Source organism: Telmatherina bonti (genome assembly GCF_933228915.1).
Source record: "Telmatherina bonti genome assembly, chromosome: 10".
Classification (NCBI taxonomy): Eukaryota; Metazoa; Chordata; class Actinopteri; order Atheriniformes; family Telmatherinidae; genus Telmatherina; species Telmatherina bonti.
Window position 1 is genome coordinate 25983895 of NC_136628.1, and position 26594 is coordinate 26010488.

At 38.3% G+C, this 26594-nt stretch overlaps 2 protein-coding genes across 3 annotated transcripts; one reads left to right on the forward strand and one right to left on the reverse strand.

The window, feature by feature from the left end:
* The first annotated feature begins 1798 nt into the window (after nt 1–1798).
* tbc1d8b (TBC1 domain family member 8B) lies at nt 1799–17274 on the forward strand. Of its 2 annotated transcripts, XM_079247168.1 has the most exons (21): nt 1799–1983; nt 3479–3589; nt 4391–4509; nt 4664–4889; nt 5252–5492; nt 5590–5797; nt 5915–6082; nt 6178–6339; nt 7476–7626; nt 7807–8021; nt 9377–9494; nt 9591–9876; nt 9965–10094; nt 10169–10267; nt 10342–10410; nt 10511–10751; nt 10833–10898; nt 13797–13889; nt 14033–14080; nt 14179–14276; nt 14380–17274. In XM_079247168.1, the coding sequence occupies exons 1-21, from the start codon at nt 1857–1859 to the stop codon at nt 14806–14808; spliced, it is 3405 nt and encodes a 1134-aa protein (XP_079103294.1). In that variant the 5' UTR covers nt 1799–1856; the 3' UTR covers nt 14809–17274. The 2 variants fall into 2 exon arrangements, with proteins under 2 accessions (XP_079103294.1, XP_079103295.1); XM_079247169.1 differs by lacking the exon at nt 13797–13889.
* A 3215-nt stretch (nt 17275–20489) lies between these two features.
* On the reverse strand, nt 20490–25452 carry gja2 (gap junction protein, alpha 2). Its single transcript, XM_079248303.1, has 2 exons — nt 25339–25452; nt 20490–22876 (listed from the first exon to the last, which is right to left on the reverse strand). Exon 2 carries the CDS (start codon nt 22830–22832, stop codon nt 21795–21797), a length of 1038 nt encoding a protein of 345 aa, XP_079104429.1. The 5' UTR covers nt 22833–22876; nt 25339–25452; the 3' UTR covers nt 20490–21794.
* Nucleotides 25453–26594: the final 1142 nt, after the last annotated feature.

Sequence of the window (26594 nt, forward strand, 5' to 3'; positions counted from 1 at the left end):
TATTTGTGAGGGGAAAGTATAATATGCTACATATTATGTAGGATGAGTAGTAGAGTATAAAATGTCACTGTGACAATAAAAAGCTTGCCTAATCTCGATAAAAGCCAAACAGTTTATTCTGTTGTGGACTCTTGCCGACAATTATGTGCCTATGTTGGGAACAGTTTGTGGGAGAAGCTGTGTCATGGTGTGAGGCAACATCTTATTCAATGGAAAAACGAGGCGTATAATTATTGACTATCTAAATGTAGTGTAGTGTAGTGATGGGAAGTTCTGCAAGTTCTGTAAATTCAGAATTAGACATTATAATGCCACTCTGTAAGTATAGTAATCAGTCTATCTCCATGATGCTACATGATGGCTGAGAATTGATTTGTTGATATTGCAGAGCTAATATGGATTATAGACATCTTTAATCTTCGAGATTTATATACTATTGAGATCAGTGAGAAAATTCAGCAAACAGAAAAAAAGCCATGCGTATGAATATATAATTTACATTTAATATTCATTATATATATATATATATATATATATATATATATATATATATATATATTTTTTTTTTTTTTTTTTTTTTTTTTTTTTTTATAGCAATGGCAACAGTACAAAGTTGAATTTGAGCATGACACTTTCTGTTCAGTTGGGGTAGATTAGCAAAGACTTTTTTTCAATATGACAGGATCCTCTTGGATGGATCAAGGTATTATGTATTGTTTTGATGAGGAAAAGGTTGACTGGCCTGCTGCAAGATCTGCTCTCATCAAAGTCTAGCTCTGAATAACTGAAATGATTTTCACAAATGAAATTAATTTGTTGCCAAATGGCTGCGGAGTAATGTTTTCTTGCATTTCTTCCTCTAAATCTCAGTGCATTAGTCTGTTCAACTATTGCATCAATGATAAATAGTAGAAAGGGATTTACAGTTTTTAAAACTTGACCTGTTTTAAAAATTATGTAATATACAGATGTAATATCAAAACCACAGTACAGTTAATTTCCTTCACAAATGAAATTAGCATTTGGCAGATTTCCATCTTGTAAACTAAAAAATTAACCCATGATCCAGGACTTTAAATGAATCACAATATTTTATATTAAAAACTAATATGTTTCTGCATACTGCGATGGACTGGCGAGCTGTCCAGGGTGTACCCTGCCTGTCGCCCAAAGCCGGCTGGGATAGGCTCCAGCTTCCCCGCGACCCTGAATTGGAATAAGCGGTTCGGAAAATGAATGAATGAATGAATGAATGTTTCTGCATATTTCCATTCAGTTGTACGTCACAGAATGAGAATAATGGCTTCTTTGTCTTTCTGAAATCTATTCAATATAGGAAAAAGACTGAAAACTGAAACAAATGAAAGTGTTAGCATATGATCGAAATAATGATTTATGAATGTAACCATTATACCAGAGGTTTCAGACTCCAGTCCTGGGCTGGTCTCTTGCTGGTTTTTGTGGTTTCTCTCAACCAACACAAATGATTAAAATCCAATGCATCCAGCAGCTTCTTGTCAAACTATTTATTAATTTCAGTCAGGTGTGTTGAAGCACGGAGACAATAAATACCTGCAGGAAATTTGCCCTCGAAGACTGGAGTCTGACACCTGTGCATTATACATTGCCTTGCTGCACTTTTTCTTTCTCAGGAAATGAGTTAATAATTTGGTAACAGTTTTTCCTCTGAGACTACAATCCCACAATGCACTGCGCCCTTGGCAACGTTTCTTGTCGACGTGGGAAGGGAGGGATTCAGACACAAACAAATGTCTTCGGTTTTGCCGTCGGGAAGCCTTACAGATGACCGTGACATGTCAGGTGGATTTAATAAAGGGTTTCGTGACATTTGAAATATGTGGCTCAAACCGGAAGAGATTCTGCTGAAAAACGCGTTTAAATTGTGGGTCACCGAGAAGGATAATGAGTATTTCGTTCTGCAAAGGAGACGAGGGTACGGAGAAGGTGGTGGCGGACTGACAGGTAACGCTAGCAGGTTTGGTTTTGGCTTCTTAGAAAGGTTCAGGACGGCTGCAACCGTGTCAAAAATCACATTAAACACACAAGTTATTGTCGCGCTAACTCTTTGTTCATGTCGCATTGCTAATGTGCTGTTAGACGTCTTCAGGGCGGTGCTTCCTGGCTCTCCAAAAAATAGTCTTTTTGCAACAGGTTGGAGTCAAGTGTCCAAATAATGAGTCACTTTTAAGTATTAAACAGCTGTTTCTCAGGTCGTCTACACTGCAGCTGTCTCTTACTATACATGCTAGAGCATCTGCTTATTTGCTCTGTTTACTATACTATATGGTTGACATGGGGTGCTAATTTAATTTTTTTTTATGAGTTTATCGCGTTGTAAGAGGAGTTATTGACCAAATGCAAAACTTTAAACTCTAGTTATGACTATCCTACTCAAGCAAACTCTAAATACAGTCAGGTTTGGTCGAGGATGCTTCGTGTAAATTTTCTTTTTAAATAATTTTTAATATTTAGCTATTTTAGTGAGTTCAGACAATTTGTGAATCACTTTCTCTCCCTACCTGAAATTAAACCACTGAATTTGCAAACTCAAACCACGTCAGGGTTTCCTCCAGGGGTGATAAATGCATCAGCATCTCTGTGGAGACACTGATGCTTACACGACTTGTCACACAGTAAATAAGGTCATATCACCACAGCTTTGCTAAACAGGGCATGTCTGTAACAGTAAAAGGAAATCATTATTAGTTTAAGCCTGCAAATACTTATCATTTTTAGCATTGATTAACCTGCGATTTTTAAAGTTGTTTTAAAAATTACCCAAAAACCCACAATTAATTAATTACAGTGTAAAAAACAAAACAAAAACAAAAGCAGTATTTCAATATATATATATATGAGAAGTGGCAAGGCTATTAAAGCGACTATTAGTACTACATGGTCTAAGCAGGATGCCTTTTTGATGTCTGATGTGTATCTTATGTATTAATGTCAACATTTGCCTGTGCATTGTTCTGCTTTGATTACAGCATAAATTACTTCAACTATGTTTAATGATGAATGCTTGACAGCTCACTTTAAGACCGTACGGAGAGCTCATGTGTGTTCAGCAGTCAGGACCGTGTAATATTGATGCGGAGCATCAGATCATGATTTCAGCACAAGCTTGTTAATAATTCATGGACAGCTCTTCAGGGAGAGAGTGTAAAGGTAACAGATTTAGCTAATTTTAGGTCTGACAGGAACCCCAGGAATCATTCATATCCACAGTCGGGAGTTTAAACACCCAGTGTATAACCAGGTCATTAAAATAAAAACAAAAGGAAAAAAAAAGGAGACTAATTTTTCCTCCGGCTTCATTGATAAGTATGGATAATTTAGTAGGATGGAATAATAGGTTTCTATTAGAGCCTATTATGATTGTTATAAATAAATCAGTTTGAACAGTAGTGATTTTAAAAAAGAAAATAAAAAAATATTTATGTACTGTACATTGCAGGCCTACTGGTGGGAACTTTGGATACTGTGTTGGACTCAACATCTAAAGTTGCTCCCTACCGCATCCTTCACCACACACCAGACTCACAAGTGTACTGGACGATAGCATGTGGTATGTGGCTGCATTTGATCTTCCCATCTACACTAGGGATGCACCAATCCACTTTTTGGCAGTTCCGATACCGATATCTGAAATTTGAATATCTGCAGATTCTGATCTTTGCCGATACCAAATCTGTTTATGTGAACATTATTGTGACTATGATTAATATTGCTGTTTATAACTGTGTAAGATTTCATAAGGTTGTAATAAATTACCCATCCTTTCTGAAGTTACCTCACCAGCACAAGTATAATAACAATACAGATCTAACAGTTTCAACAAGTTTTATTTTGATTTGGCTCATTTTTTAAACAAAGATCTCGTTTTTAGTGTAACAAAAAATGTCAAATTTTAACATTCAAGGCATTTATTTCTTTTAAAACACGTGCGAAGCATGTCATCAAACACATCTGCAGTGGCTGACTAGTGTGGTATCGGAACACTTTTTTAATCCCAATTACAAGTACACACATATGTATTGAGCCGATACTGATATTGGTATTGGTGCATTCCTAATCTAAACCCTGCTTTCTGCTGAATTTCAATAACTAGACTTCTGTGATTTAAATTCCAATTAAATTGCTTTCTGTTGCTGCATTAAATCATTTGTTTCATGGACTTAAGGCCATCAAAATTCATCCTAAAGATGTGCAGTTTTGAATACTCATGAATTTTCGCTGTCACAAATGAAAGCTAAAAGGTCTTACTGTTAAATCGAAGTGCTGTATTTGTCTCTTAACAAAAATTATGTCTGCAAAAAAGCACGTCTGCTTCAGTTGTTTGAATTTCCTTTTCACTGTTGTGCATCAGGTGTCACCAAAGAGGAGATTGTTCAGCACTGGGACTGGCTGCAGCAAAACATCATGAGAACACTTTCTGTCTTTGACTCCAGCGAGGACATCACCAGCTTTGTACAGGGAAAGATTAGAGTAAGAAGTCACCAAGCTAACATTACAATCTCTTAGTAAGGTTGCAATCTGATGAAAATAAATAGATTATTGTGCCATTGCAGTTCATTAATGAAACTAAAACAGTGAGGGTCTTTTTGTCGTCTCTAGTAATCATGTAAGTGTCGTGTTGTAGGGCCTTATCGCTGAGGAAGGGAAAACTTCTCTCGTGCTGGAGGATGATCCTGAGAAATTCCGAGAAGCACTTCTGAGGTTTGAGAAGTGGTTTGAGCTGCCCCCAGAGGAAAAGCTGGTCACATATTACTCATGCAGCTACTGGAAAGGCAAAGTACCATGCCAGGGCTGGCTCTACCTCAGCACAAACTTCCTATGCTTCTATTCATACCTCCTGGGAGCTGAAGGTAAGCCATTTCTGTGATACCTTAATTACATGCCACTTGTCTGGTTGTGTGTAAGAGTGTGGAGGTACCAAATACCCTCCATTATAAGCTTGTACCAGGCTAAAAAGAAATATATTTTATAGGTTTTTTTTTGCCCTCAAGAGAAAATGGCTCTTAGTCATGACTGCTTGTAAAACTGTGAGAACACCATTATATCTGACCTTATATCTGAAGTCTTAAAGCTGTTTTGGATAATGGGTACATCTAAATTTTAGGTCTTAAAAGGAAATTTCACCAGGATGTCTTGAGTATTTACTTTTTTTCAGCTCTTAAGATAATTCCTAATCACTGTTTTTATCCCCGTCTGCTTGCCGTCTTTGCAGTGAAACTGGTCATCTCCTGGGATGAGATCTGGAGGCTGGAGAAAACCTCGAATGTTCTTCTGACTGAGAGCATCCACGTTTTGGCTCACGGAGAGGATCATTACTTCTCTATGCTGCTGCACCTCAATGAAACTTTTGTTATCATGGAACAGCTGGCTGACTACTCCATCAAGCGTCTCTTTGATAAAGAAGCATTCCAGAGAGAGCCAGCACTTTCTGACCCCCTGCAAATTACCAAGAGGTACTGTCTGCCTACCACACTGCACATTTTTACTCGATCCTGTTCGTGTCCGCTGCCGCCTTAAATGTGAATTTATTTTCCTTTGCTTTCCTCACAGAGGCCTCGAAGCTCATGCAAAGAGTGAGCAGTTCCGCACATTTTTCCGGCTTCCCAAAGAGGAAAACTTGTTAGAGGTGCATGAGAGCTTCTTGTGGGTGCCCTTCAGCCACTACAACACACTGGGAAAGATCTGTCTCTCTGAGAACTACCTGTGTTTTGCCAGCCAGGATGGAAGCCAGTGCCATGTCATTATTCCAATGCGAGAGGTAAAGCAGCATTGCCGCATCAATTAAAAGCACCATCCCACAGCACCTGGCTAACTGATGAAAAGCGGAAAGTTTCACGCAGTGACCATCTGCTTGGTCAACATTTCTGCCTCGCAGGTTGTTAATGTGGAGAAACCTGATTCCAGCAGCAGGGCTTTAACGGTGTGCGTGCGTGGCAAGAGAGCGTTGCGTTTCTCTGAGGTGCGAGACTATCAACGGCTTGCGAACACAATCCGTAGCAGGTGTGGGATTAGTGCCAGCCCCCAGCACTCTGCATCATCTGAGGTAACATCCTTTAGGATTTTCTTTGTGCCATTTTCATCTCACAGTTTGCTGTGGTTCTTGGTGGTGAAAATGATTTGTGTCTTTTTCCCCATAAGGCCATACGAGGCGAATGCCAGTCACTCATAAATCACTTCGAGGACAATCCAGAGGACGTGACTCTCATGGTGGGACAGAAAGACAGCAGCAAGGCTGTTAGCACTGAAGCTCTCATGACTGTATTCCACCCCCAGGATGTTGAAAACCTTGATCCCAAAATGGTAGGCACCAGAACTCTGCTTAAATCAAACAGTGACTGTTTTTTTTTTGTTTTTTTTTATTGTTTTGCACAAATCCTAGGGCTTAAAGTTTTTAGACATTGTACCGGTTTACATGTGGTAATGTGGACTATCTTCAGATTCAGTTCATCTACCAATAGAAGGATGTGAGAGATGCAGCTGCAGATTGACACAGTAGAGCAGATCTGTTAATGAATAGCTGTAATTATTAAATGAAACCCCAATCAAACAATGGTACATCAGTTTTATCTGCAGGATGAAGGGTAAATTGGTAAATCCTGGTTATTATCTGTTATTTACGCCACGAATTTCCCGGCACACGCTCTCTGCTTGTCTGCTGGTGGGAGTTTGCTCACCTGCGTGTGCCCATGCACACAATTTATTGAGGCGAAGTAGAATTGTAAACAAGCAACCTATGTAGGGTCATAAAGGACATGCAATTATTTAAATAAGATTAAAAACTAATCAGCCTGATGTTTAATGTGCATCTTTTGGCACTTTGAGACGCAGCCTGACACTGAAGTTAGCTTCTAGTGTGTGATTAAAAATGGCAATTCCACTAGTTTTTGGAAACTTTGGCCATATTTGAGCCTGTCCTGCTAAAAACATATTTGAGCCTGCTAAAAACTGCAAGATTGGAGGTAATCATATTTTAAAAATTAATTATTCATTAAAACAGTTTATGATTTCTGAAACATCTGTTCTGTATGTGATAATACATATAAAATATACATGTTTTTTGGCGTTCATTTCTGGTTTGAATTACACCACAGAGCTGGTGGATTAATTGAAACACATTTTCTGATTTGAGAAACATTTTAATATAATTATGAAAGAGCATAAAAGCCTATTTATTTTTTATGTATTGTTTGCACCTTGACTACCTGAGTGAGTTTCAGAAAGCAAACCTGTCCTCCTGCCCACAAAGACAAAAGTTTAGGCTCAGGCAGTTTATTTATTTATTTTTTGTCTTTTCTTTAACGCCTGCAAATTAACCCCATTTTTTAATAATTACCATGATCCAAAACTCCAGCTAGAGATTTTTGTCAATGAATATGGAGCAAGCATCTTTTTAGAACCAGGTTTTAAGTGATGTGTCCTTTCCATGTGTGTAACAGCTGAAAGAAAAGATGAAGGAGCAGTCTTGGAACATCCATTTCTCTGAATATGGACGTGGGACAAGTATGTTTTTCACCAGGAAGACTCGAGACTTGATTGTTCGTGGAGTTCCTGAGGCATTGAGAGGAGAACTGTGGATGCTACTTTCAGGTATTATTTATAGATCGAAAGTTCTTTGTTCAGGTCACGCGTGACTCAGGGATATGCAGTGTCAGTGATCTAACAATGAGGCTTTTTTGAAGGTTCATCCACTCATAATTTTAAGTGGTTGTGTGAGAGCACGACAGCATCTGTGTCTGACTGCCTGTCTATGTGTGTGTGACTTTGTAGGAGCTGTAAATGACATGGCCACTCATCCTGGCTATTACACTGAGTTGGTTGAACAGTCTCTGGGCACAAGCACTCTAGCTACAGATGAGATCGAACGAGATCTGCACCGCTCTCTGCCTGAGCACCCGGCCTTTCAGAGTGACACGGGAATCTCAGCTCTACGAAGAGTTTTGACTGCATACGCCTACAGGAACCCAAAAATTGGATACTGCCAGGTACTTGGACGTCTTCTGGGGTGAAAAGCACTGGTTGCCACAGACTTCTAACATACAGTTGTTGCTGGATCACTTTTATCAGGTTAAAATTCAGCCAGTAATTTGTAGCCAAGGGTTTATCACTGAAAATGCTGATATGAACGCTTTTTTTTTTCTCTTGAATTACACTTTATTTTAAGTAGTTGTGATTATTAGCAGTACTGTAAAATAGTTAGTCATTACCCCTTTTCTTATTTTGTCTTCTATTATTTAGCCTTTACAAATTCCTTTTCTCTATTTTTCTTTTAAAATATTGAGCAAGACTTATATCAATCAGCTTATGAAAGAACAAATTTTAAAGGGCATCTTTAGGCTATTTATTACTAGCAGCTTATAACTTGTGCCTATATTTTCAGTTATTTTCATAAAGATAATGCAGTTTTACAAATAATAATGGTGTTCCCCAAACAGCTTTTCATCAAAAGCTTGTATTGAAAAGGAAATAGCAGACTTAAAATGACTATTTACAACAGTCACAGTAAAAGTGATGCCATAAAGAAAGAGGGAAAAACAAAGAGACTCGACATGGAACCTCAGAAATGTTTTTGTTTATGTGGTCCATTTACATCTCACCAAAGCTATCAGAATGTGTAATCAGAAATTACATTCATGGAGGGTGGCTGTCAGAAGCCAATTTTAAGAAAATGAAACAAAATGCTAAAATATCCAAAAAGCAGTTTTTGAGTCTCCTTCGGGAAGCCTGCAGAACTGCTCTTGAAATATGCTTGAAGTAACGGCAAGGAATCTTGTCTTAAAGGGTTCAGGTTGTGTTGAACAATAAAGCTGCTTATACCAAATATTTTCAAGTTTTGTTAAAAATGCAAGTCGTACAATTCTTTCTTACATGCTGTATTTACATTTCTGCTCACACATCTCAGAACATCTCTTCACTTATTACCAATATTCTCTCAGCAATAAAGAAGACAATAAGGATGGCTCAAGACTGATCTGTTGTGTTTTGGCTGATTTTATGCTCTTAGCCAAGTGAAAAATGCTACAAATGAACTTAATGGCCATATGAGATGTATACCAGCTATGCCACAGTAGTATATGCCATACAGTAGTATAAACCGTATGATTCCAATTTGATGTGAGAATATTTATTTATCTTAAAAAAATCTTTTTCTTATTTATCCTTTTTATATTAATAAATATTCTTATTTGCTGTCAAGTCTATTAACTGCTACTATTGATTGCATCTAACAGAAAATAAATGAGGTAATGTGTATGTCTATTGCAAATCTTTCTGAGAACATTGTACTTTTTAGTAGTTTTAGAGAAACGTTTTAATGGTGGTTCCCTTTTCTCCATTACAGGCCATGAACATTCTCACATCAGTTCTCCTGTTGTACGCAAAAGAAGAGGAGGCTTTCTGGCTGCTGGTGGCTGTCTGCGAGAGGATGCTACCAGATTACTTTAACAGGCGAATAATTGGTGAGATTGGAAGTGTTGCGCTCTGACAGCATTTCTACTGCTAATTTTCCCACATAGAATTTTCATGCAGTTCTAATATTAACAATTTTCTCACAGGTGCTTTGGTTGACCAGGCTGTGTTTGAGGACCTGATCAGAGAAAACCTCCCCCAGCTGGTTGAGCACATGACAGACCTTAGTTTCTTTTCGTCGGTGTCCTTGTCCTGGTTTCTCACGCTCTTCATCAGTGTCCTGCCTATCGAGAGCGCTGTGAACGTGGTGGACTGTTTTTTCTACGATGGCATAAAAGCTATCCTGCAACTCGGTCTCGCCGTGCTGGACTACAACATGGAGGCTCTTATCAGCTGCCACGATGATGCAGAAGCGGTCACCATCCTTAACAAGTCTGTATGAATGCTGACACATTAAGATTGACAGAATAAAAACATTATGTAAATCGCTTTCTTCCTTTTACTGATTATATTATTTCAGATTCTTCGACAGCGTGACGAACAAAGACAGCCCGTTGCCTCCAACAGTGCAGCAAGCTTCGGTGGGCAATAATGACAAAGCCTCTCACATCAGTGTAGATATCAGTGAATTGATCCGAGAAGCCTACGAGGTATTACAAAATTCTCACATCTCAACTTTAGTTAGCAATTTCTATATGGTGTGATTGATTTATTTTATTTGTAGAAATATGGAAATATCCGTTCAGAGGAAGTTGAGAGTTCACGGAAGAGAAACAAACTGTATGTGATCCAGACGCTGGAAGATACAACCAAGCAGAATGTTGTGAGTTTATAATAATGAATATTGTGGTCTTGGTGGCATAATATCAAGGATTCATTTTAATATCTGTCTTTTAGATCCGGGTCGTGTCTCAAGAAGTCCGATTTAGCACTTCACAGCTTGATGAACTTTATAATCTTTTCAAAGTGAGTAGGAAGCGTAATCAAGACTCTTCACTGCCGTTACTTATAAGTGAAAAAAGTAACATGCATGCAATGTTTCTTTCTTCTTCTTCCTTACAATCAGAGGCAGCATTTCCTCAGCTGCTACTGGACGATGAAAAGTCCTGCTCTGCTCCACCATGACCCCAGTCTGGCCTATCTGGAGCAGTATCAGCTGGGTTTCCAACAGTTCAGCCTGCTCTTCTCCCTGCTCGAGCCATGGACTTTCTGCACCTCCAAGAGCACCCTCTCCCTCTGGGTTTTCCGCCTAATAGACGAGAACCAGGACGGTCTCATCAACTTTAAAGAATTCTGCTGCGGCCTCGGTAAGTTCCTTTGATATCTGTTTGCTGCTGATGGGTTTTTCACCTCACAGCTGCCGTAACTGCATATTGTTTTCTTCATAGATACTTTATACAGCGGATCTTTCACAAATAAGCTGAAATTTCTCTTCAAGCTGCATCTGCCTCCAGGTTAGTGCTGAACAACTACTAAACTCAGCAGCTGCTGATTTTCCCACATGATTGTATTAGCCCTTAACCTAGTTTGTTGGCTGTGTGTCGTTTGTCTTTGTAAACAACACAACTGCGTCTTCAGCCTTTGACCCATTCCTATCACTGCATGGACAGCGGACAGTGAAAACAGGTTCAAAGTTCAGTTATAGCGTGTTTTCAGGATTTTTGAGGTTTCCAGAGTTTTCTGCGTTAGAGCTGTGATGCTAATAACACTGACATAAATGCACAGCATGTAAAGTTCAAGGTCAGATACTGTTAAATCAGGGCTTTGCAGGACTTGAAAACAAGCAAGTTGCTATTTAAATAATCCACTCCATAACTCAGGATTTGTTGAATGAGCAACTTGCCTGGGGTAAGACGGTGTCCTTGAATGTGTTGCTCTTCTAAGCATGATGTGTTACTGTCTGCTTTGAGGGTGGGGTAAGAATAGTCCATGTCGAGTAAAAGAACTAGCCATGGTAACAATGGAGATAAGGAGCTGTTGAGGCGTTTGGCAGCGGGTTAGTTTCTTAAAAAAAACATAGGCTGTGTGCAGAGGAAGTGCTGCTCAAATTACAACTGACAGCTTAGCAGCAGACAAGCCCTGAGTCACTGTTTGTGCTGCACCAGACCAATGAGCGTCAAGCAGCAAAGCTCGTTGTCTGTCTCTGGGAAAGTGCACTTTGCTTCAGCACCAAGGACAGGTCACATCCTGTTGCCACAATCCAGACTTCAGAGGCTCACTTTTGATCCACATCCCAGGAACTAAGCATATTTTTCTCATCTTTTTCTTTGTGAATAAGATGTCCTGTAACTGGAGCAAAGCCTCCACTCATCAGGGGAAAATTTGTGTGCTTTTCAGAGCTGAGAGTCTGCAGGTTTTTAGTGAAAGAACTCAGTGCAGCAGCTGTACTCATTTATCAGTTTCAATCAGGGGGAAGTGTCTGCTCAGTTACATCATCTGTGTTGTTGTTGTACCTTAAACTTACAGCTGTGGCCTTGTTGAAGTTGACATTGCTCTGCATATTCAGCCTTCTTAATTATTTGTGAATTACATTCATATCAGATCTCTTCACTATCATTAAGCTTGCACACTAAGAAATGGAATCGGGGACAGGAAAGGGGTTTTCTGTGTCATTCAGGTGCAGAGCTTTGCAATATTAAGCTTTCAGGAACATAAAGTGGCATTGCTGGCTTGTGAGATATTGCTTAATTCATGCATGAAAATTTGCACTCACATGTGGTCATCAGTGTGGGTTAGAACAGAGAGGTATAGTGCATCTTAAATAGCAGTAGGATAGTGATTCCACCTTTTTCCAATATAAATAGCTTACAAGGTTTTTGCATTTCTCCAATTGGAGGTTATATGTAATGAGGGAATGAATAAAATGCATCTTGGTGCATCTGGTGTATTTTCTCAAAGTAAATATCATCCACAGAAAATGAGGTACATGGAATATTTTAGCAGGTTGTACAAAGCTATGGCCTTAAGCAGCAATGGACCTTACGACAATACAAAGATATGAAACATAAAACGCTGAAGTGGTCAAGAAATGGCCCAGCCAGACAAGAGCTGAATTCCACCTGGAATCCATGGAGGGAACGAAGGCTAGATTCATAAAACATTCAGCTCCACAGAAGACATGTACATGCCATTTCTCCACATAAATGCTTTTATTGCCTGTTATCATGAGCAAACTGAAAAAGAGGTCATATAATTCACTATCGAACAAAACAGACAATTTCACGGACCTGCTTTATAACTTTCTTTTCACTCATTCAGTGTTTACATTATACACTTCACTTTGGGTGTTAATGGCTTTGGATAACTAGCTGGTTGTTAAGCATGATGCCTGAGGAGGACGCCTCTGATGAGACTTTAAAAAGAAAATAAGACTTTAGCATCTAGATTTTCTGGCGCTGGCTTGCCTCATCAGGTAGCAACCATGATGGATTTATAAATCTGAATCTCATTAATAATTTCCAAGCATCAGTGTATTTTAATGTGTGAATCTTTTGCATATAAAGCAGGAGTTGTTACTTGAGGTGTAATGTACGAACTGACATCACTTTCTGGTCACTGCATAATAATACCACCATTTCTTTTTTTAACCCCTGCCAGGTCTTTTGCTCTACTTTTGCCGACCTAATCGCTTTCTTCTGTTTTAACTTTGCTGTTTTTGTTTTGCTTGTGATGACAGAACTGAGACCACTAAGTAAAACAGATTTTCTTTATCTCTGCTTCACTGTAACTTCATTTTAAATTCAATAAGACCTCAGACCTTGCTGCTTTGCAATCAATAAAGGGAGTGTTTGTATCCATTTATGGGTAAAAGTGGGGGTGGAAATCAGGTTTATACATGTGCCAATAGTTTCACAACAATTCACATTTATTAAAGATAAATTATGAGCAGAATATGTTTTATTCATCTGTTGAAAATAAAACATTTTGTTTAAAATGCTTTGTTTAAAATAAAAAAACAAAAAACAAAACAGAAATCCACTGGAGTCTTATCTTTTCCAGCCATTGTTTGACTAGTATTGGTCAGATAAAATTTCACTGTAATTGCTAGGGAGATATTACTGTCAGGGATCATTGTTCTGTAAGATGATTTTCCAAAGTTATTGGCTATTAGCAGTTCAATACACTTCCGCTATTTAGAGCCCCATTAACAAAAACGTGCATCATTGTGGACTTGACGGAAAGAAGTTTATTTTATTTTATTTTTTTTTTAATTGCATTCAACTTAATTCACTCAACTCAATAAGTGGATATCTGTGTAACCCTTCATGAAATTGTTTATCAAAGTTGCTATGTGGGCCTTCTTTCACCTCTCTCTTCTTTCCTTTCAGTCTTCTCACTGTCATTCTCTTTAGCCTTCACAGGTAATCTTTTGCACTTAAAGGAACACAGAATCCAGAACTTTATTCCTATGACCGAAGACTCTTCTCACCTCAGTAGACTTTCTGGTTAGCCTCTTTACTTCTTCTTTTCCCTTTTAAAACTCAAATTTCCTCCTTTTTCTACTGTAACTCTGTAATAATTCTGCCTTGACTTTTGCTTGAAAGTACGTCTCAATGCAGTTTGTTCACTTGTCATCTTTTTGTTTCAGCTTTTGATCTTCCAGAAGATGGTGTAATAAGAAAAAGCCCTGAGAGAGGTAGAAATTCACAGAAAATATTGCATTTTTCATTGCTTCAAGACAAATACTCTCGTAGTTGTGTATGACATTGTACATTGTATGTCTAAAACTGATAGGCAGAGGAAAGGTGGATCTCCAGGCTTATCTTAAGCAATGGCAAAATGAAATACTCAAGAAAGAGGAAAACATCAAGGACCTACCCAGAATTAATCAGGTAGTTAAAAGTTAATCTCATTACATTTTTTTTGCTTCACTTTTAAACTTGAAAAATGACTCCCCCCCCCCCCCCCCCCTTTGTGCATCCCTTCTTCTCTCAGTCTCAGTTCATTCAGTTCTCCAAAACCCTCTACAATATTTTTCATGGTGATCCCGAGGAGGAGTCATTGTACCGAGCTGTTGCCCATGTGACCAGCCTCCTCCTGAGGATGGAGGAGGTGGGGCGAAAGCTGCAGGAGCCAAGCAGCCCACCTGAGACCAAAAAACCTGCCAACACATCAGCTGCAGAGGAGTCTTCAACAGAAGAGGCCTCGACCACCCCAGAGGGCTCAGACACCTCCAGCTCCCACATCAGCCAGGAAGCTGTCCCCGACCCAGCAGAGACAGAGTGGTCTTTTTCCTTCGAGCAGGTCCTGGCATCTCTACTCAACGAGCCCACCATAGTCGGCTTCTTCGAAAGGCCCGTCGATATCAAGGCAAAGCTAGCACAAGCCAGGGTGGCCCAGCTGAAGCTGAAGGCGAATAATTGAAAGGATACAAAAGGGAATTTGGTTTGCTTCTGACTCATACCTAAAGGTTATCATGAATTTCTTATTTCCACTTTGTACAGTGGATTTTGTTGACTCAGATTAAGGTTACTTTGATAATATAAATGACGAGGGGATATAACCGTGTGTGTGTGTGTGTGTGTGTGTGTGTGTGTGTGTGTGTGTGTGTGTGTGTGTGTGTGTGTGTGTGTGTGTGTGTGTGTGTGTGTCATGCAAATGAACAGCAACTATACTAGATGAAACATAAAACACGTCATCTTAATGCTAAAAACACTGTTCTGTAAATCTGCCAGTCAACACCTTAACTGTGTTTTTTGATAGTCTTGTTGCAAACATATGCAGTCATTCCTCACATCTGATTATGCATTTTCAACATTGATGATTGATTTAATTCTCCAACTTTGTCTAGAGTTCAAACCATCTCTAAAACGTAGTACTTTTATATGTGGTATAATGAGGCACATTGATTACTGTTTCCAGAAGCTTATATTAACCAACATTGATGAAGTGACTGAGAGACTCCCATCTGAATGTCTCGATGTATGTGCTCATTCAGATTAGTAGCCGCTGCTTTAAAGTGAAACTTGTGATATTCTGTCCTGACTTGGGTGTCCACATTGTGCGAGTTTCTCTTGAACATCCACTTAATGTAAGAAACACCAGCTTTATTGGTAGTAGGATATAATAGTAGTATAGTGAGTTAAGGACAAGTTGTAGTGTTCTCCTTGGAAGCCATAAACCTGATTACAGATATTATCTGACTCAGATATGTTTTATTTGGAGCAAGAAAAAAAAATTAAATTGCATTAATATACACTTGCAATAACATGCAACATCGGATGGTGTACCACTACAGTACTTGCCTACCATGTTCATCCAATAGCAGCACATACGGTTAGCTTAGCATAGCATGATTTGATGTTGGATTTGAAATTTCCACACTGCTGCTGCATCCTCCTTTGCGCTGTGTGTGCGATCTTCACAGTGCTGTTGGTTGATGTATTGTTTGCATATGTAAGTCTTGCTTTTTATGTACTGTAGGATGTTACGCTTTTAGTATGTGCAGCATTTCGTACATAAAGGTCAGTTTAAGTGTTTTTGCTTATTGTATTTATGAAAGATATATTGAAAATATGATACAAGCTACGAGACTGTTGTGGAAAACAAAAACCTTTCGAAGGACATGTTTTAACAAATCTCAGGGTGACATTTGTTTCAAAATGAAAGAAAGCAAAGGATTATTTTTCAACCTGGGATAGATATATATGTGAGTATATGACAAAGTTATACATAGGATACATCTTAGCTGTAAACATAATATATAAAGCATGTGTAGCATAATTGACAGGATTTGCCAGTCCTCTAGCAAACTGCTATTAATGCTCACTAGAGAAAGCCAGATTTCAGTGTTTTGCTTTTTTTTTCCTCCTTATTGTCTTTTCTTGCTTCTGTCTCAGTGAGTAATTTGCACAGTTTGAGATTTACAAGCTATAGATGTGCCTGTATCTCAGCCAGATCTCAGAGGCGTGGGATTTTAAAAGGTCATGACCGCTTCAGCTGCAGCTCGTCATCTCTTGGGGCCAAAACCACAATTTATAAAGTTTTTACAGTGCTGGGAATAAGGGGCTTTAGTTTGCTTCATAAGTGCAGCCTCAATTCTGTTTGCTCTTTTTTTATATTTATGCATAATTTTGCCATTTGCTAAACTATTCTTTTTTGACTGACAACTTTTTATTTTCATTAAGGACCAACTAGAAAAGTGTTCGCTTGTGTGATCATTGTGGATCTTAGTTGTAGAAATTAATTAAAAAATGTATATGTGGAGTTGAAAAACAATTTTCCTTTGTTTGCATGTGACGTACAAAAGAAAGTATAAAAGTAGAGTAACTAATGTGATTTGTACGATGGCATTTCTTAAAAACACTGACAGTTGGAGACTTCACACAGGTTGATCTGGTTGATCTCAACCTGAACTTTCCAAATCAACATTTTTTTGAAACAATCCCATCCGAACATTAGTTGACTTTTTTTTCTGACCGTTTCAGTTTTAATGTTGAATTTAAAACAAGAAATGATTATAAAATGCAAATGAATGACTTTTTATCTAAGAATCTTTGTGGGTTATGAGTAATTGCATGTTTGGTTTATCTTAAAACTTGGAAAGTCAACTTTGCTTTCAAAAAATCTTCTGTTGGTCCTTGTGCAACAGTTAAGATCAAAGAAACCTTGTTGTTAAACGTTTCATTTTTGACACGTATTTTTAAAGTTTGATTTCATCCTGATCAGAAGAAAAGTGAAAAAGGCAGGGCAGAGGATTGACCTCCAGCAGCTACAAAAATCTGTCACTTTGTTTGAATTCTTGGTTTGCAAACTGTGTGATGCTCAAATGTTTGTTTACTTGCTTGTCTATGATTTATTTCTATTTGAATGCACCAGAATAAAGAGCGATGATTCAGAATGACCAGTTGTAGGTCCTTAATATTTTTGCACTTAGTCAACTGGTTTGAAATCGAGGTTTGGACTTTAGATTTACAAAAACCAGTGTTTGCTTAAACGAGTACAAATGGTATTTTTTTAAATGCCAGAATAAATAAACCAAAGTTGGTTCAACAGACTTCCTCGTCTAGCAAAATCTCATGGCAGTACCAAGCAGTGACTTGACTGATCTGCAGCGCCAATCCCAAGCTGTGTTTAGTTTTATTCTGAACCATGTAGTTGCCTTTTTATCTGTCAAACTTCACCTCAAAGTCCTGAAATTTATTGCTCCCTGACAACAGCTGTCTTCCCCGCCAGCAACCAATAACTACAGTTCCAGGCATGTGGTCTCACAACCCTTAAAATAGTGACTAAACCCTTATAGCAAGTGTGACACCATATAGACTTACATTACATTATTTTTGGCCTTTTGAAAGCCTTTGAAAACGTTAGACTGCCTTGACATGAAAAGTGTGACAAGATGAAGCTCCGCAATGTTCAGGTTTTTGTGAGAGGGTTTGCAATTAGGGGAGCTTGCAAAGATAAAATGAACTATGTCTCAAAAATATGTTAAAGGCCAGGTTTTATTGTTTGACAAAAAGAGAGCCACAAACCAGGTTTTGTCATCAAAGTATCGCAATTTTACCTGTAAATCCAGACTTGGAGTATATCAGTGCTTACATATTCCCTCCTTGGCTTGTCTGTAAGCGTGCTGATTTACGAGAAACAGTGGTGATAAATGGTCTCTGACTATCACTTGAATACTATTCTGGCTCAAGAGATTTGGTTGCATAGCCTTGTAGTCTCGGGTCACAACCTTTACCCTGTCACCTGTTCAATTTCTGGCCTTTCCCTCTCAAGACTTTGCCACCAAGAAACTTTAAAGTTATCTTGATTTATATATCAGCGAAAGGCAGAAGAGAGCAATAGCACGCTGCTCAAATGAACACACTTTTAATTGGCCTATTGGCATCATCATCTATAACACAACTGGCTTTAGTAAACACATTAAGCATAAAAACAAAATGAAAACCATAAATTGGCTTTAGTGAGATGGAAAGCAGAAATTGAGAAGTGTTGAATGAGTCTACAGGAAATCTTATATTGCTTCAGGTCAAATAACAAATGGCACAAAGCTCATCTTTCAATCAGTTCTCTCTTTGAAGATGGTGTCATTTTCCCAAATGGCTGCTTTCGTTATCTGATGAGCAGCAACCCACTCTGTCTTTATTTAGACTAAAGTGCTGACAACAGCTTGATATTATCACTGATATAGAAGATGAAACTTTTGGTCCCCTACCCTCATTTTACCCATGTCGGTTCTTCTAGTGTGCATGACAGCTATATATAGGGAGCAAAGGAAGCATCTGAGGCTCAGCTCTCACCAGTGTATGATAGTATGTTTTTGGAAGGGAGCCTGTCCATAATGATGCTTCAGCTAAAAAACACTGCTAGTTCTTTTAACTTAGAGTTAGAGAACTTTAATGATTTAATGATGTTTTTAAGTGAATTTATCTACAAACAATAAATGTATTTTTAAAAAAAATAGCTGGTCTTTCATTAAAACAATTGTCAAATTAATATAAAGTTTGAGTTGATTGGCTTCTTCGTAGTGTTGTCATTAATTTCCATCCAATCACATATGAGTATGGTATTTGAATCTAAATGAAAGTTTTTGGACAATAATTTTTGTCTAGGTTGGGACTTTACTGCTTGCAGGGACTAACATAGATAATGTAAATATATCTTATAAGCATTTAGAAAATGACATGGAGCTATGACAAATATGAGGAAGACACCATAAGGTGACAGAAAAATACTTACATTGCAAAGTTCAGTATGAGAAAACTATTGTTTTGTCTTTCAGGTAAAAGTGTCTGTTCTTATTTTATTCATCTTTTAAATCAAGAGAATGAACTTGTGAAGTCAAAGCTCATCGAAGCAACCATATCTTATCATGTCATTTTTGACCAACTTTTTCTATTTTTTAAAGCAAATGTAAGAATATTCTTAGCTCTACCATGACCAAATTGAAACATCAAATTAAACATCATTGAAGTAAAAGCTGTGAACACCAAACTGCTGATAAAAAAGAAAACTTCCAGATATTTTCAGAACTTTCTTACCGATATTTTTAGAACTCGAAACATCTTATAAGAGGCACAAATGAGCATCATTTTGCTCTGGTTTGGTTCTGGAACTCTTATATTTACAAGGGCCCGGGATGAATTATCTATTTTTAATGCATAGCTGCACTTTGTATTTGCATCTAGTAGCCTCCAGCAGTTGATAATCTGCAATAAACAAAGAAAAAAATGAAAAAAGGAACACATAAGAGCACTTACATTCACTCTAAACTGTGTCTGATATTTATATGAAAAGTAAAAAAAATAATTGGAAATTGTCTTTAATTTCTACACGTCACAACAGTGACTCTGCTCTTCGCACTGTTTTCTGCCTCTCAGGCCAAAACTGCTGCCTGCACGACAGGTGTCCTACCAAAAAATGCACCCCTGCCGTGAAAGGCATCCACTCTCGAGGAGCATAGTAACATCATCTCGCCTGTAGATGATGTGTTTTCATTATTACCCTTAAGAACTTACTAAAAGCCTGTTCTATCCTGCTAATAAAAAGAAAAAATATTTATAATGGAGAGATTCAGATAGCACGGTCTGTGTTCCTTGAGAAAGAGGTGCTTTTCACAGCAAGGGGGCTTTATTTATTCCTACTTCAGCTATGTATTTTTTATTTTTTACATTTGGCCTAAATTTTGTACAATATTAAAAAATAATTATGTCAGTCATTTAGATGATTGACATAAGCGTAGCAAAAACTTTGTTCATCTAAGAGACTTTTGTTGTGACAGTAAAAGTGCGGTTTTGTTTTTCCAGATGTTTTTGTTTGTGAAGCATTTTCTTTTTGCAGTTGTTTTTCTATATGTAGATGTCTTTTTTTCATTGTGTTTGCACCTGTTGGCCACCACAAATATGTCATTAATAAAAGCAAAAAGCTACAACATGACAGAAAAACAATTAAGAATTTTATTTCTTATACATATGGTAAATCAAGCAATACTTTTCAAAATTTTACTTTGCCTTTTTGTGCCTTTCACAGTTTTCAAGTTTAAGATTTGTAAACAACTAAAATTCTCAAGTTATCTGCTTTTAAGGTCACAAATATGGAAGATTTTTAAAGACAAAATGACTGAAGGAGAAGCATCATGTGATTGGTCAGGAGTTTAGGATGGGCGTGGTTAACACAGAAAATCATGAAGCAGAAAGTTGCGACTTCCGTGTTTTTGCTGATGCAGGTTGAACGGACTGTTTTGATAAAACAGCAGATTGAGGTGGTGAGAAAGCACAAAAACTTTTACTACATGAAGCATTAATACACACGGACGCAGCCGCTTCTCGCTTCTCATACAATAAGTAACAAGTTTAAGATGTGACTCTTTGTACCAAATGAGAAGATTTGACTTTAAAGGCTTGATTAAAACATTACACAACAGTTACTGAGTACCTTGGGATTTTTTTTTGTAGCAACAAAAAGAACCATAAACATAAAGCTTTGTGAAAATACTTAAAAATTGCCTACTAACACACAAATCATTCACGATTGCTATTGATCCATACTAAATGGCGAGTCGTTTAGGAGCCATAAGCGTTGGGTAATATGGAGACGAGCTGGTGCTTGTTTGAAGCTGGATCATTGGCTCAGTGAGGTAACATCAACGCTGGATTATCAGTACAATGAAAATGAATTCTTATTAGGTGTATCACCTTGGCTACTTATGCTGAAATTCTAACTAGCAGGTTAGGTATTGTGTTTACAAATGAACCCATAATAATACCACCTCTTGACCAATCGCTTTGCTTTTAGTTGGAAAAACAGTCTGTAATTGCTTGGTCAGTTAGAGACGCTCTTTGACTCCAAATATATTAAAAAACAGACTGCAACATTCAAGCTAATGTATAATATACTTCAGCAAAAGGGATTGTTTATGTTGTCTAAAATGAAGCCTAACTTAACTTGTTTGATTAGAATTATAAAATGAGGTGTGTTGGAGCAGGAAAGCATCTGAAACCTGGAAGATGGTGAGCCTCAAGGACCGGCACTGCACATCCCTACCAGGATCCCCATTGTCAAGGTTAGTTAAAATGCATCACATCAAGTTAGTTTAAGACTGTCTCAAGAGGACATTCACTGGATAAAGGTCTGTAAGGAAGAGGAAAAGTTTCATTTAACTTGAACAGTTACCCGCCTCAGCTATACGCTGCAGGGCTCTGAGGGCCAAAACAACAGTTTTCATGCAAAAGCCATAAAAGCACTTAATACTGTTTGAACCAGATTTGATGTGCAACTCCTGAATGCTCCAATCTGTTTTTTGTTTTAAGTTTTGCCTCAAATATCTTCCACATCCATGAAAATTTGTTCACATGCTTTAGTGGCATGTCTTACATTTCCTTAGTCTTTAATCAAAAGACATAGTGTCCTCAAATCTTCAGGTCGTCCAGTCTGCTCTTGTTGTTGCTGTGCTTGCTAGACTGGCTGTTTCTCCGCTGATTTTCAACAGGAGACTCAAAGACAGGACCAGAGGGTTTTGTCTTCTCGGAATCTTCTCCCTCAGTTCTGCCTTTCCTCTCCACAGCCATATTGTCTCTGTTCTGCTTGTAAACTGCTTTGCTGTTGTATGGGCTGTAAGCAGGGTTAGGCTCTGCAGGGAAGGGTTCAGGTACTGGAGCGTGACCATTAAAGTAGGTGTAGCTTGGGGCAAAGGGCATTACCCCCTCAGTTAGGGCCTTGGGAACCTCACTTGAAGCCTGTGAACGCCTGTAACGGAGACCCTGGTGGCATTTTTTAAAACCTAGATGGTACATCTCCACCAGATTGAGCAGCAGGGAAACACAGGCCACTGCCAGCATGAAAAGGATGAAGACTGTCTTCTCTGTGGGTCGGGAGATGTAGCAGTTCACCATGTTGGGGCAAGGCCAGCGATCACAGGTGTACATCGGTTTAAGCTCAAACCCATACAGGAAGTACTGAGCCACTATAAATGCCACTTCAAACAGCATCTTGAAAATAATATTGAAGACGTAGGTTCGCAGCAACGCGCCTTGCAAATGCACATGACCCTGGCTGTCCTTAACTGGGGTCTTCTTGGTCTTGTGTGCAGGTAACTTCTGCTGGTTTTCGTTTTCCTTCAGTTTCTGCTTCTCCTTTTCCTCCATGCGGACCAGATGAAGAATGTGGCCCAAGTAAATCAGTGTGGGTGTGGAGACAAAGATGATCTGCATCACCCAGAAACGAATGTGGGAAATGGGGAAGGTCTTGTCGTAGCAGACGTTCTGACAACCAGGCTGCTTGGTGTCACACGTGAAGCCAGACTGCTCGTCACCCCACACCTTCTCAGCTGCGGTACCGAGCACCAGGATACGGAAAATAAACAGTACTGTAAGCCAAACTTTGCCCACAACAGTGGAGTGTTCCTGGGCACTCTCCAGCAGCTTCCCCAATGAGTTCCAGTCTCCCATAATGGCTTAAATATTGGCTTTATTGGTAAAACTAGGAGAAAGGTCTGTAAGAAAAAGGAAAAGTTTAATTTGACTCAGATCATATAGAACATACTAGATTTGCCCCCGTAACCCTGCTTTGAAGATACGTCAAACGTTTGTATTTCTTCAGCTAAACATTTAAGAACTTTCCTGGAATAACATACTTGTGATTTATCTGTGATTTATTGTGCTTTTAGTTTGGACTTGAAAGTCAGATTTTCCGAGTTCCCAGTTGCAAATACAACAATAATGCCCTATGAAGTCAGAAATCCACCTTGAATTGTCGGCTCAGAGGCCCAACTTTATCCATTAAAGATGGCGGCTCACAATACAACACAATGGGATACCAGTTACAAACATTCATTTTCATCTAAACGTGATTGTTTAACTATTAAACATAGTATTTTTCAACTTCTATATGATAATAATGTGATGTTTGCAGGTTTTGCTGCCAACAACAGTAACAATGGCTAACATGGTTAGCCTGTGTAGCCTGTTTGTTCCTTCTTCTGACAACAGTACGTAAAAAGAAATGCTGTCTTGAAATTCCCTTTTGGTCAACTTTTTTTTAAATTTTTGGGCAATTTTTTAAGTATTTATTTCTTCAGTGAAGCTTTTAATTTGCCTAAAACACAAATATATTGCAATATATTGTAAAGCAAATGTGTTCTACAAATCATCGTTTAAGTCTGATTGTCTTAATGTGGGCATCAAATACACATTTCAGCTTCAAAGATACTAATACTATAAGGCATTTAATTCTGTGTAATTAGATAGTTTCCTGGTAACATCCATACTGATATTCTAACTTTTCCGACATTACAAACAAGAGCGCGCTTCACTCAGTATGACAATATGATGTATTTAATGACAATAGTCATTAAATACATTGTACAGTTTTGTGCTGGTGAGCTAATTAGTTACTTACATGGGGGTTTCATCACTGATTTGTAAGATCAGTTTCAGTTACTAAATCCTTTTGTTTTGTTATTTAGTTGGTCACTTATGTGTCAGAGAATTTTGCCATGAAGAATATTGACCACACCAAAATCACTAATTGGTGCAACAAGTGTGTCGAACAGGGAACAAAATGTTGCCCAGATTAATACATTTTAATAAAGGAGCTGAACATTGATTTCCTGTAGTCGGTGGGTAAAGACATATGAAAGAACAGCTTTAGGCTTCTGAACATATTCTGTCCTAATCAATACACATCTCCCCTGATGACTGTAACTGGAAATGTTACAAACTAGAATGGCATGTTTACAGTCCAAGACATGAAGACTGTCCACACAGTCATTAAAACTGCCCAAAACAACCTGTATATCAATTTTAGGGCTGGAATGAGACTTTAATGGGAGATGTTCACACTGCTGCTGTCTTAACAAGCAATTCAGAAGTATCCTCAGACAAGCAGAATCTTCTCCTCGCTTTGGTTGTGCACTCAACTCAAAACATGGCTTCTACCCATGTTAAAATAAATACAGTACTTCTTTATGCTGGCCAGTGACTTACTGCATGTCCAATGACTGCTACACGTCATAAAACCCATAGATGACATGCCAATAGAAACACTGATACATTATGAATTCACTGTTTGTTTTCTAAGAGATTTCTAGAGATGAGGACATTGCTTACTGTGTAAAAGAGAAAGCCCTGAAGTGGGCTCGGTGAGACTGTTGGCAGTGGTGTAGATCTTGTGACACCACACCCAACAGTACTTCCCAAACTGCATGAGAAATAGTTGCACTTGTTTTTTAAAAGGAGAAAGCTCGGGAAACATATGTGGGTAAACTGTGAGTCTGAGCATCTGTTCAATATAGACCAGTGGTCCCCATCCTGGTGGTCACTGCAGCTTTGACTGTTCAGAGCCAGTCTGATTCAACACAGACACAAGCTGAGGAAAAAGTCCTTGAAGTTTTTTTTTTTTTTTAATGATTTGGATCTTTCATTTACATGTAAACAGTGTTTTGGGAGCCCAAAACCACTAACTTTGCACCATTTTATAAATGAAACCAGTCTAAGAAATGCCACAATGCAGATGATGCTTCCTTATTTTGAAAAAAAAAAGGGGGGGGGGGGGGGGGGGGGGGGGGGGAATAAAACTATATGTTGCTAATTACCCTAACTTTGGTTTTATCCAAGGAAAGAAGTCACCCAGAAAATATTATTTACTGTGAGAAGCTAGCTAACAAAAGCAGAAAACCAAGCCTGATTTTAACATTATGCTAATTGCATGAAGGGGGTCTTCTGGGAAAATAGGTTGGGAACCACTGATATAGACTGAGTTGGGACTAAGGGAACCACTGTAAACATTCTCGTGGTCTTAAAGAAGTAATTAGTCTCCTCCCTCGTTACTCACTTATACTTGTAAAGAAACACTCATAAATTAAAATCATAATAAGTATTTTTGAATGTCACATCAGTTTCTGAGTATTGAACATGGCATCTAAAGTTTATCCTCAGTGTCTGCTTGAAGACCTACCTGTTAATGTGCATTTCCCTTTTGAGTCATAAACTGAACTTCTTCACTTCACGGACAGGCCATGTTCTCCGGAACCACAAAGAAAAAAAATGACAAGATCAGCTTCTCTAAGACTGTTTTTGTTCTATGATCCTCGTGGACACTTTAACTTCCACTCCAACTTTACAGAAACTCTGTGTACAACAACTCGAGTCTTCTGTCAGTGTGAGTGCTGATTAAGACTTTCCCATGTGTAGAGAACTCTGAAGTAACTCTCAAGAGGTGTTTCTCTTTATTAGAGTGGCAGCTGAGGAGTCCAATGAAGATCCAGGCTTAGCTGACAAGTGAGTCTGCTCTAAATATAATTCATTTGCAGGGAGTGGTGGTGTTGTCACTCTTCTGGTGATCTGATCCTTGACTCTGTGGGGGAGCTTCAGACATCTTAAAGCTCCAAAGTGCCACGATGAGACTAAGTTACAGTTTGAGTCATTAATCAATGTAAATCTTCATAATAATATGACACGTTCTTATCAACATTGAGCTGAGTGTCCCATTCACAGCATTGTGTTGAGGTCCAGACCACACAAACAACAGTGGTGGTATATCTAATTTAATTTCCAGTAACCATTTTGTATTTTTATTTTAGTACATTCAGTTTATGATACTTTATACCATAACATTGCTGCCTTTATTTTACCATTTTTAAAAAAGTATTTTAAACAAGAAAAATGATGTAATCCAAATTAAAATAAAACTTTCTGTAGACCTTTTTATACAGTGTGTTGTGATGTAACTACTGTTGAACAGATTTAAGTCCATGTGCTGCACTGTGACTTGTTAAATAACACTAGAAAATCTGTCCATTTTCTGCTCTTTACCCCCTCCTCCCGGAGATGCAACACCATCTGAATGCTGCACACACACCACCGGAAAAATGAATTTGTTGTCATGATGAGGATGACAGCAAAGTCTCACCAGAAGCTGCCAAAACATATCAAGGGATGCAGTAGGGTAATGTTACATGTAACAAGAAAATAACTGAATATTTTATGTAGACTGACACTATTTCATTTAGACTTTGCAAAGGAAAGTGGAACTGCAGTGGAACTTACTGAGACCAAGATGAGAGCAATCAATCCAGTTAAGTTATGTGAGTGCATGCCTGCAAACCTTGCAGAATCCCACCACAATGATGAGCGATAACATACAGAAACATATTGCATGAAGGTACTGCTGTCAACGTTGGTTAAGCAAGCCAATAAAATATTTTTAAAAAG

Bases quoted from the DNA above. Each gene is read 5' to 3' on its own strand.
- gja2 (XM_079248303.1), bottom strand. From the start codon at position 22,832: ATGGGAGACTGGAACTCATTGGGGAAGCTGCTGGAGAGTGCCCAGGAA.
- tbc1d8b (XM_079247168.1), top strand. From the start codon at position 1,857: ATGTGGCTCAAACCGGAAGAGATTCTGCTGAAAAACGCGTTTAAATTG. The intron at 1,984-3,478 runs GTAACGCTAGCA...TGTACATTGCAG, and splicing joins AGGTGGTGGCGGACTGACAG to GCCTACTGGTGGGAACTTTG. The intron at 5,493-5,589 runs GTACTGTCTGCC...CTTTCCTCACAG, and splicing joins CCCCTGCAAATTACCAAGAG to AGGCCTCGAAGCTCATGCAA.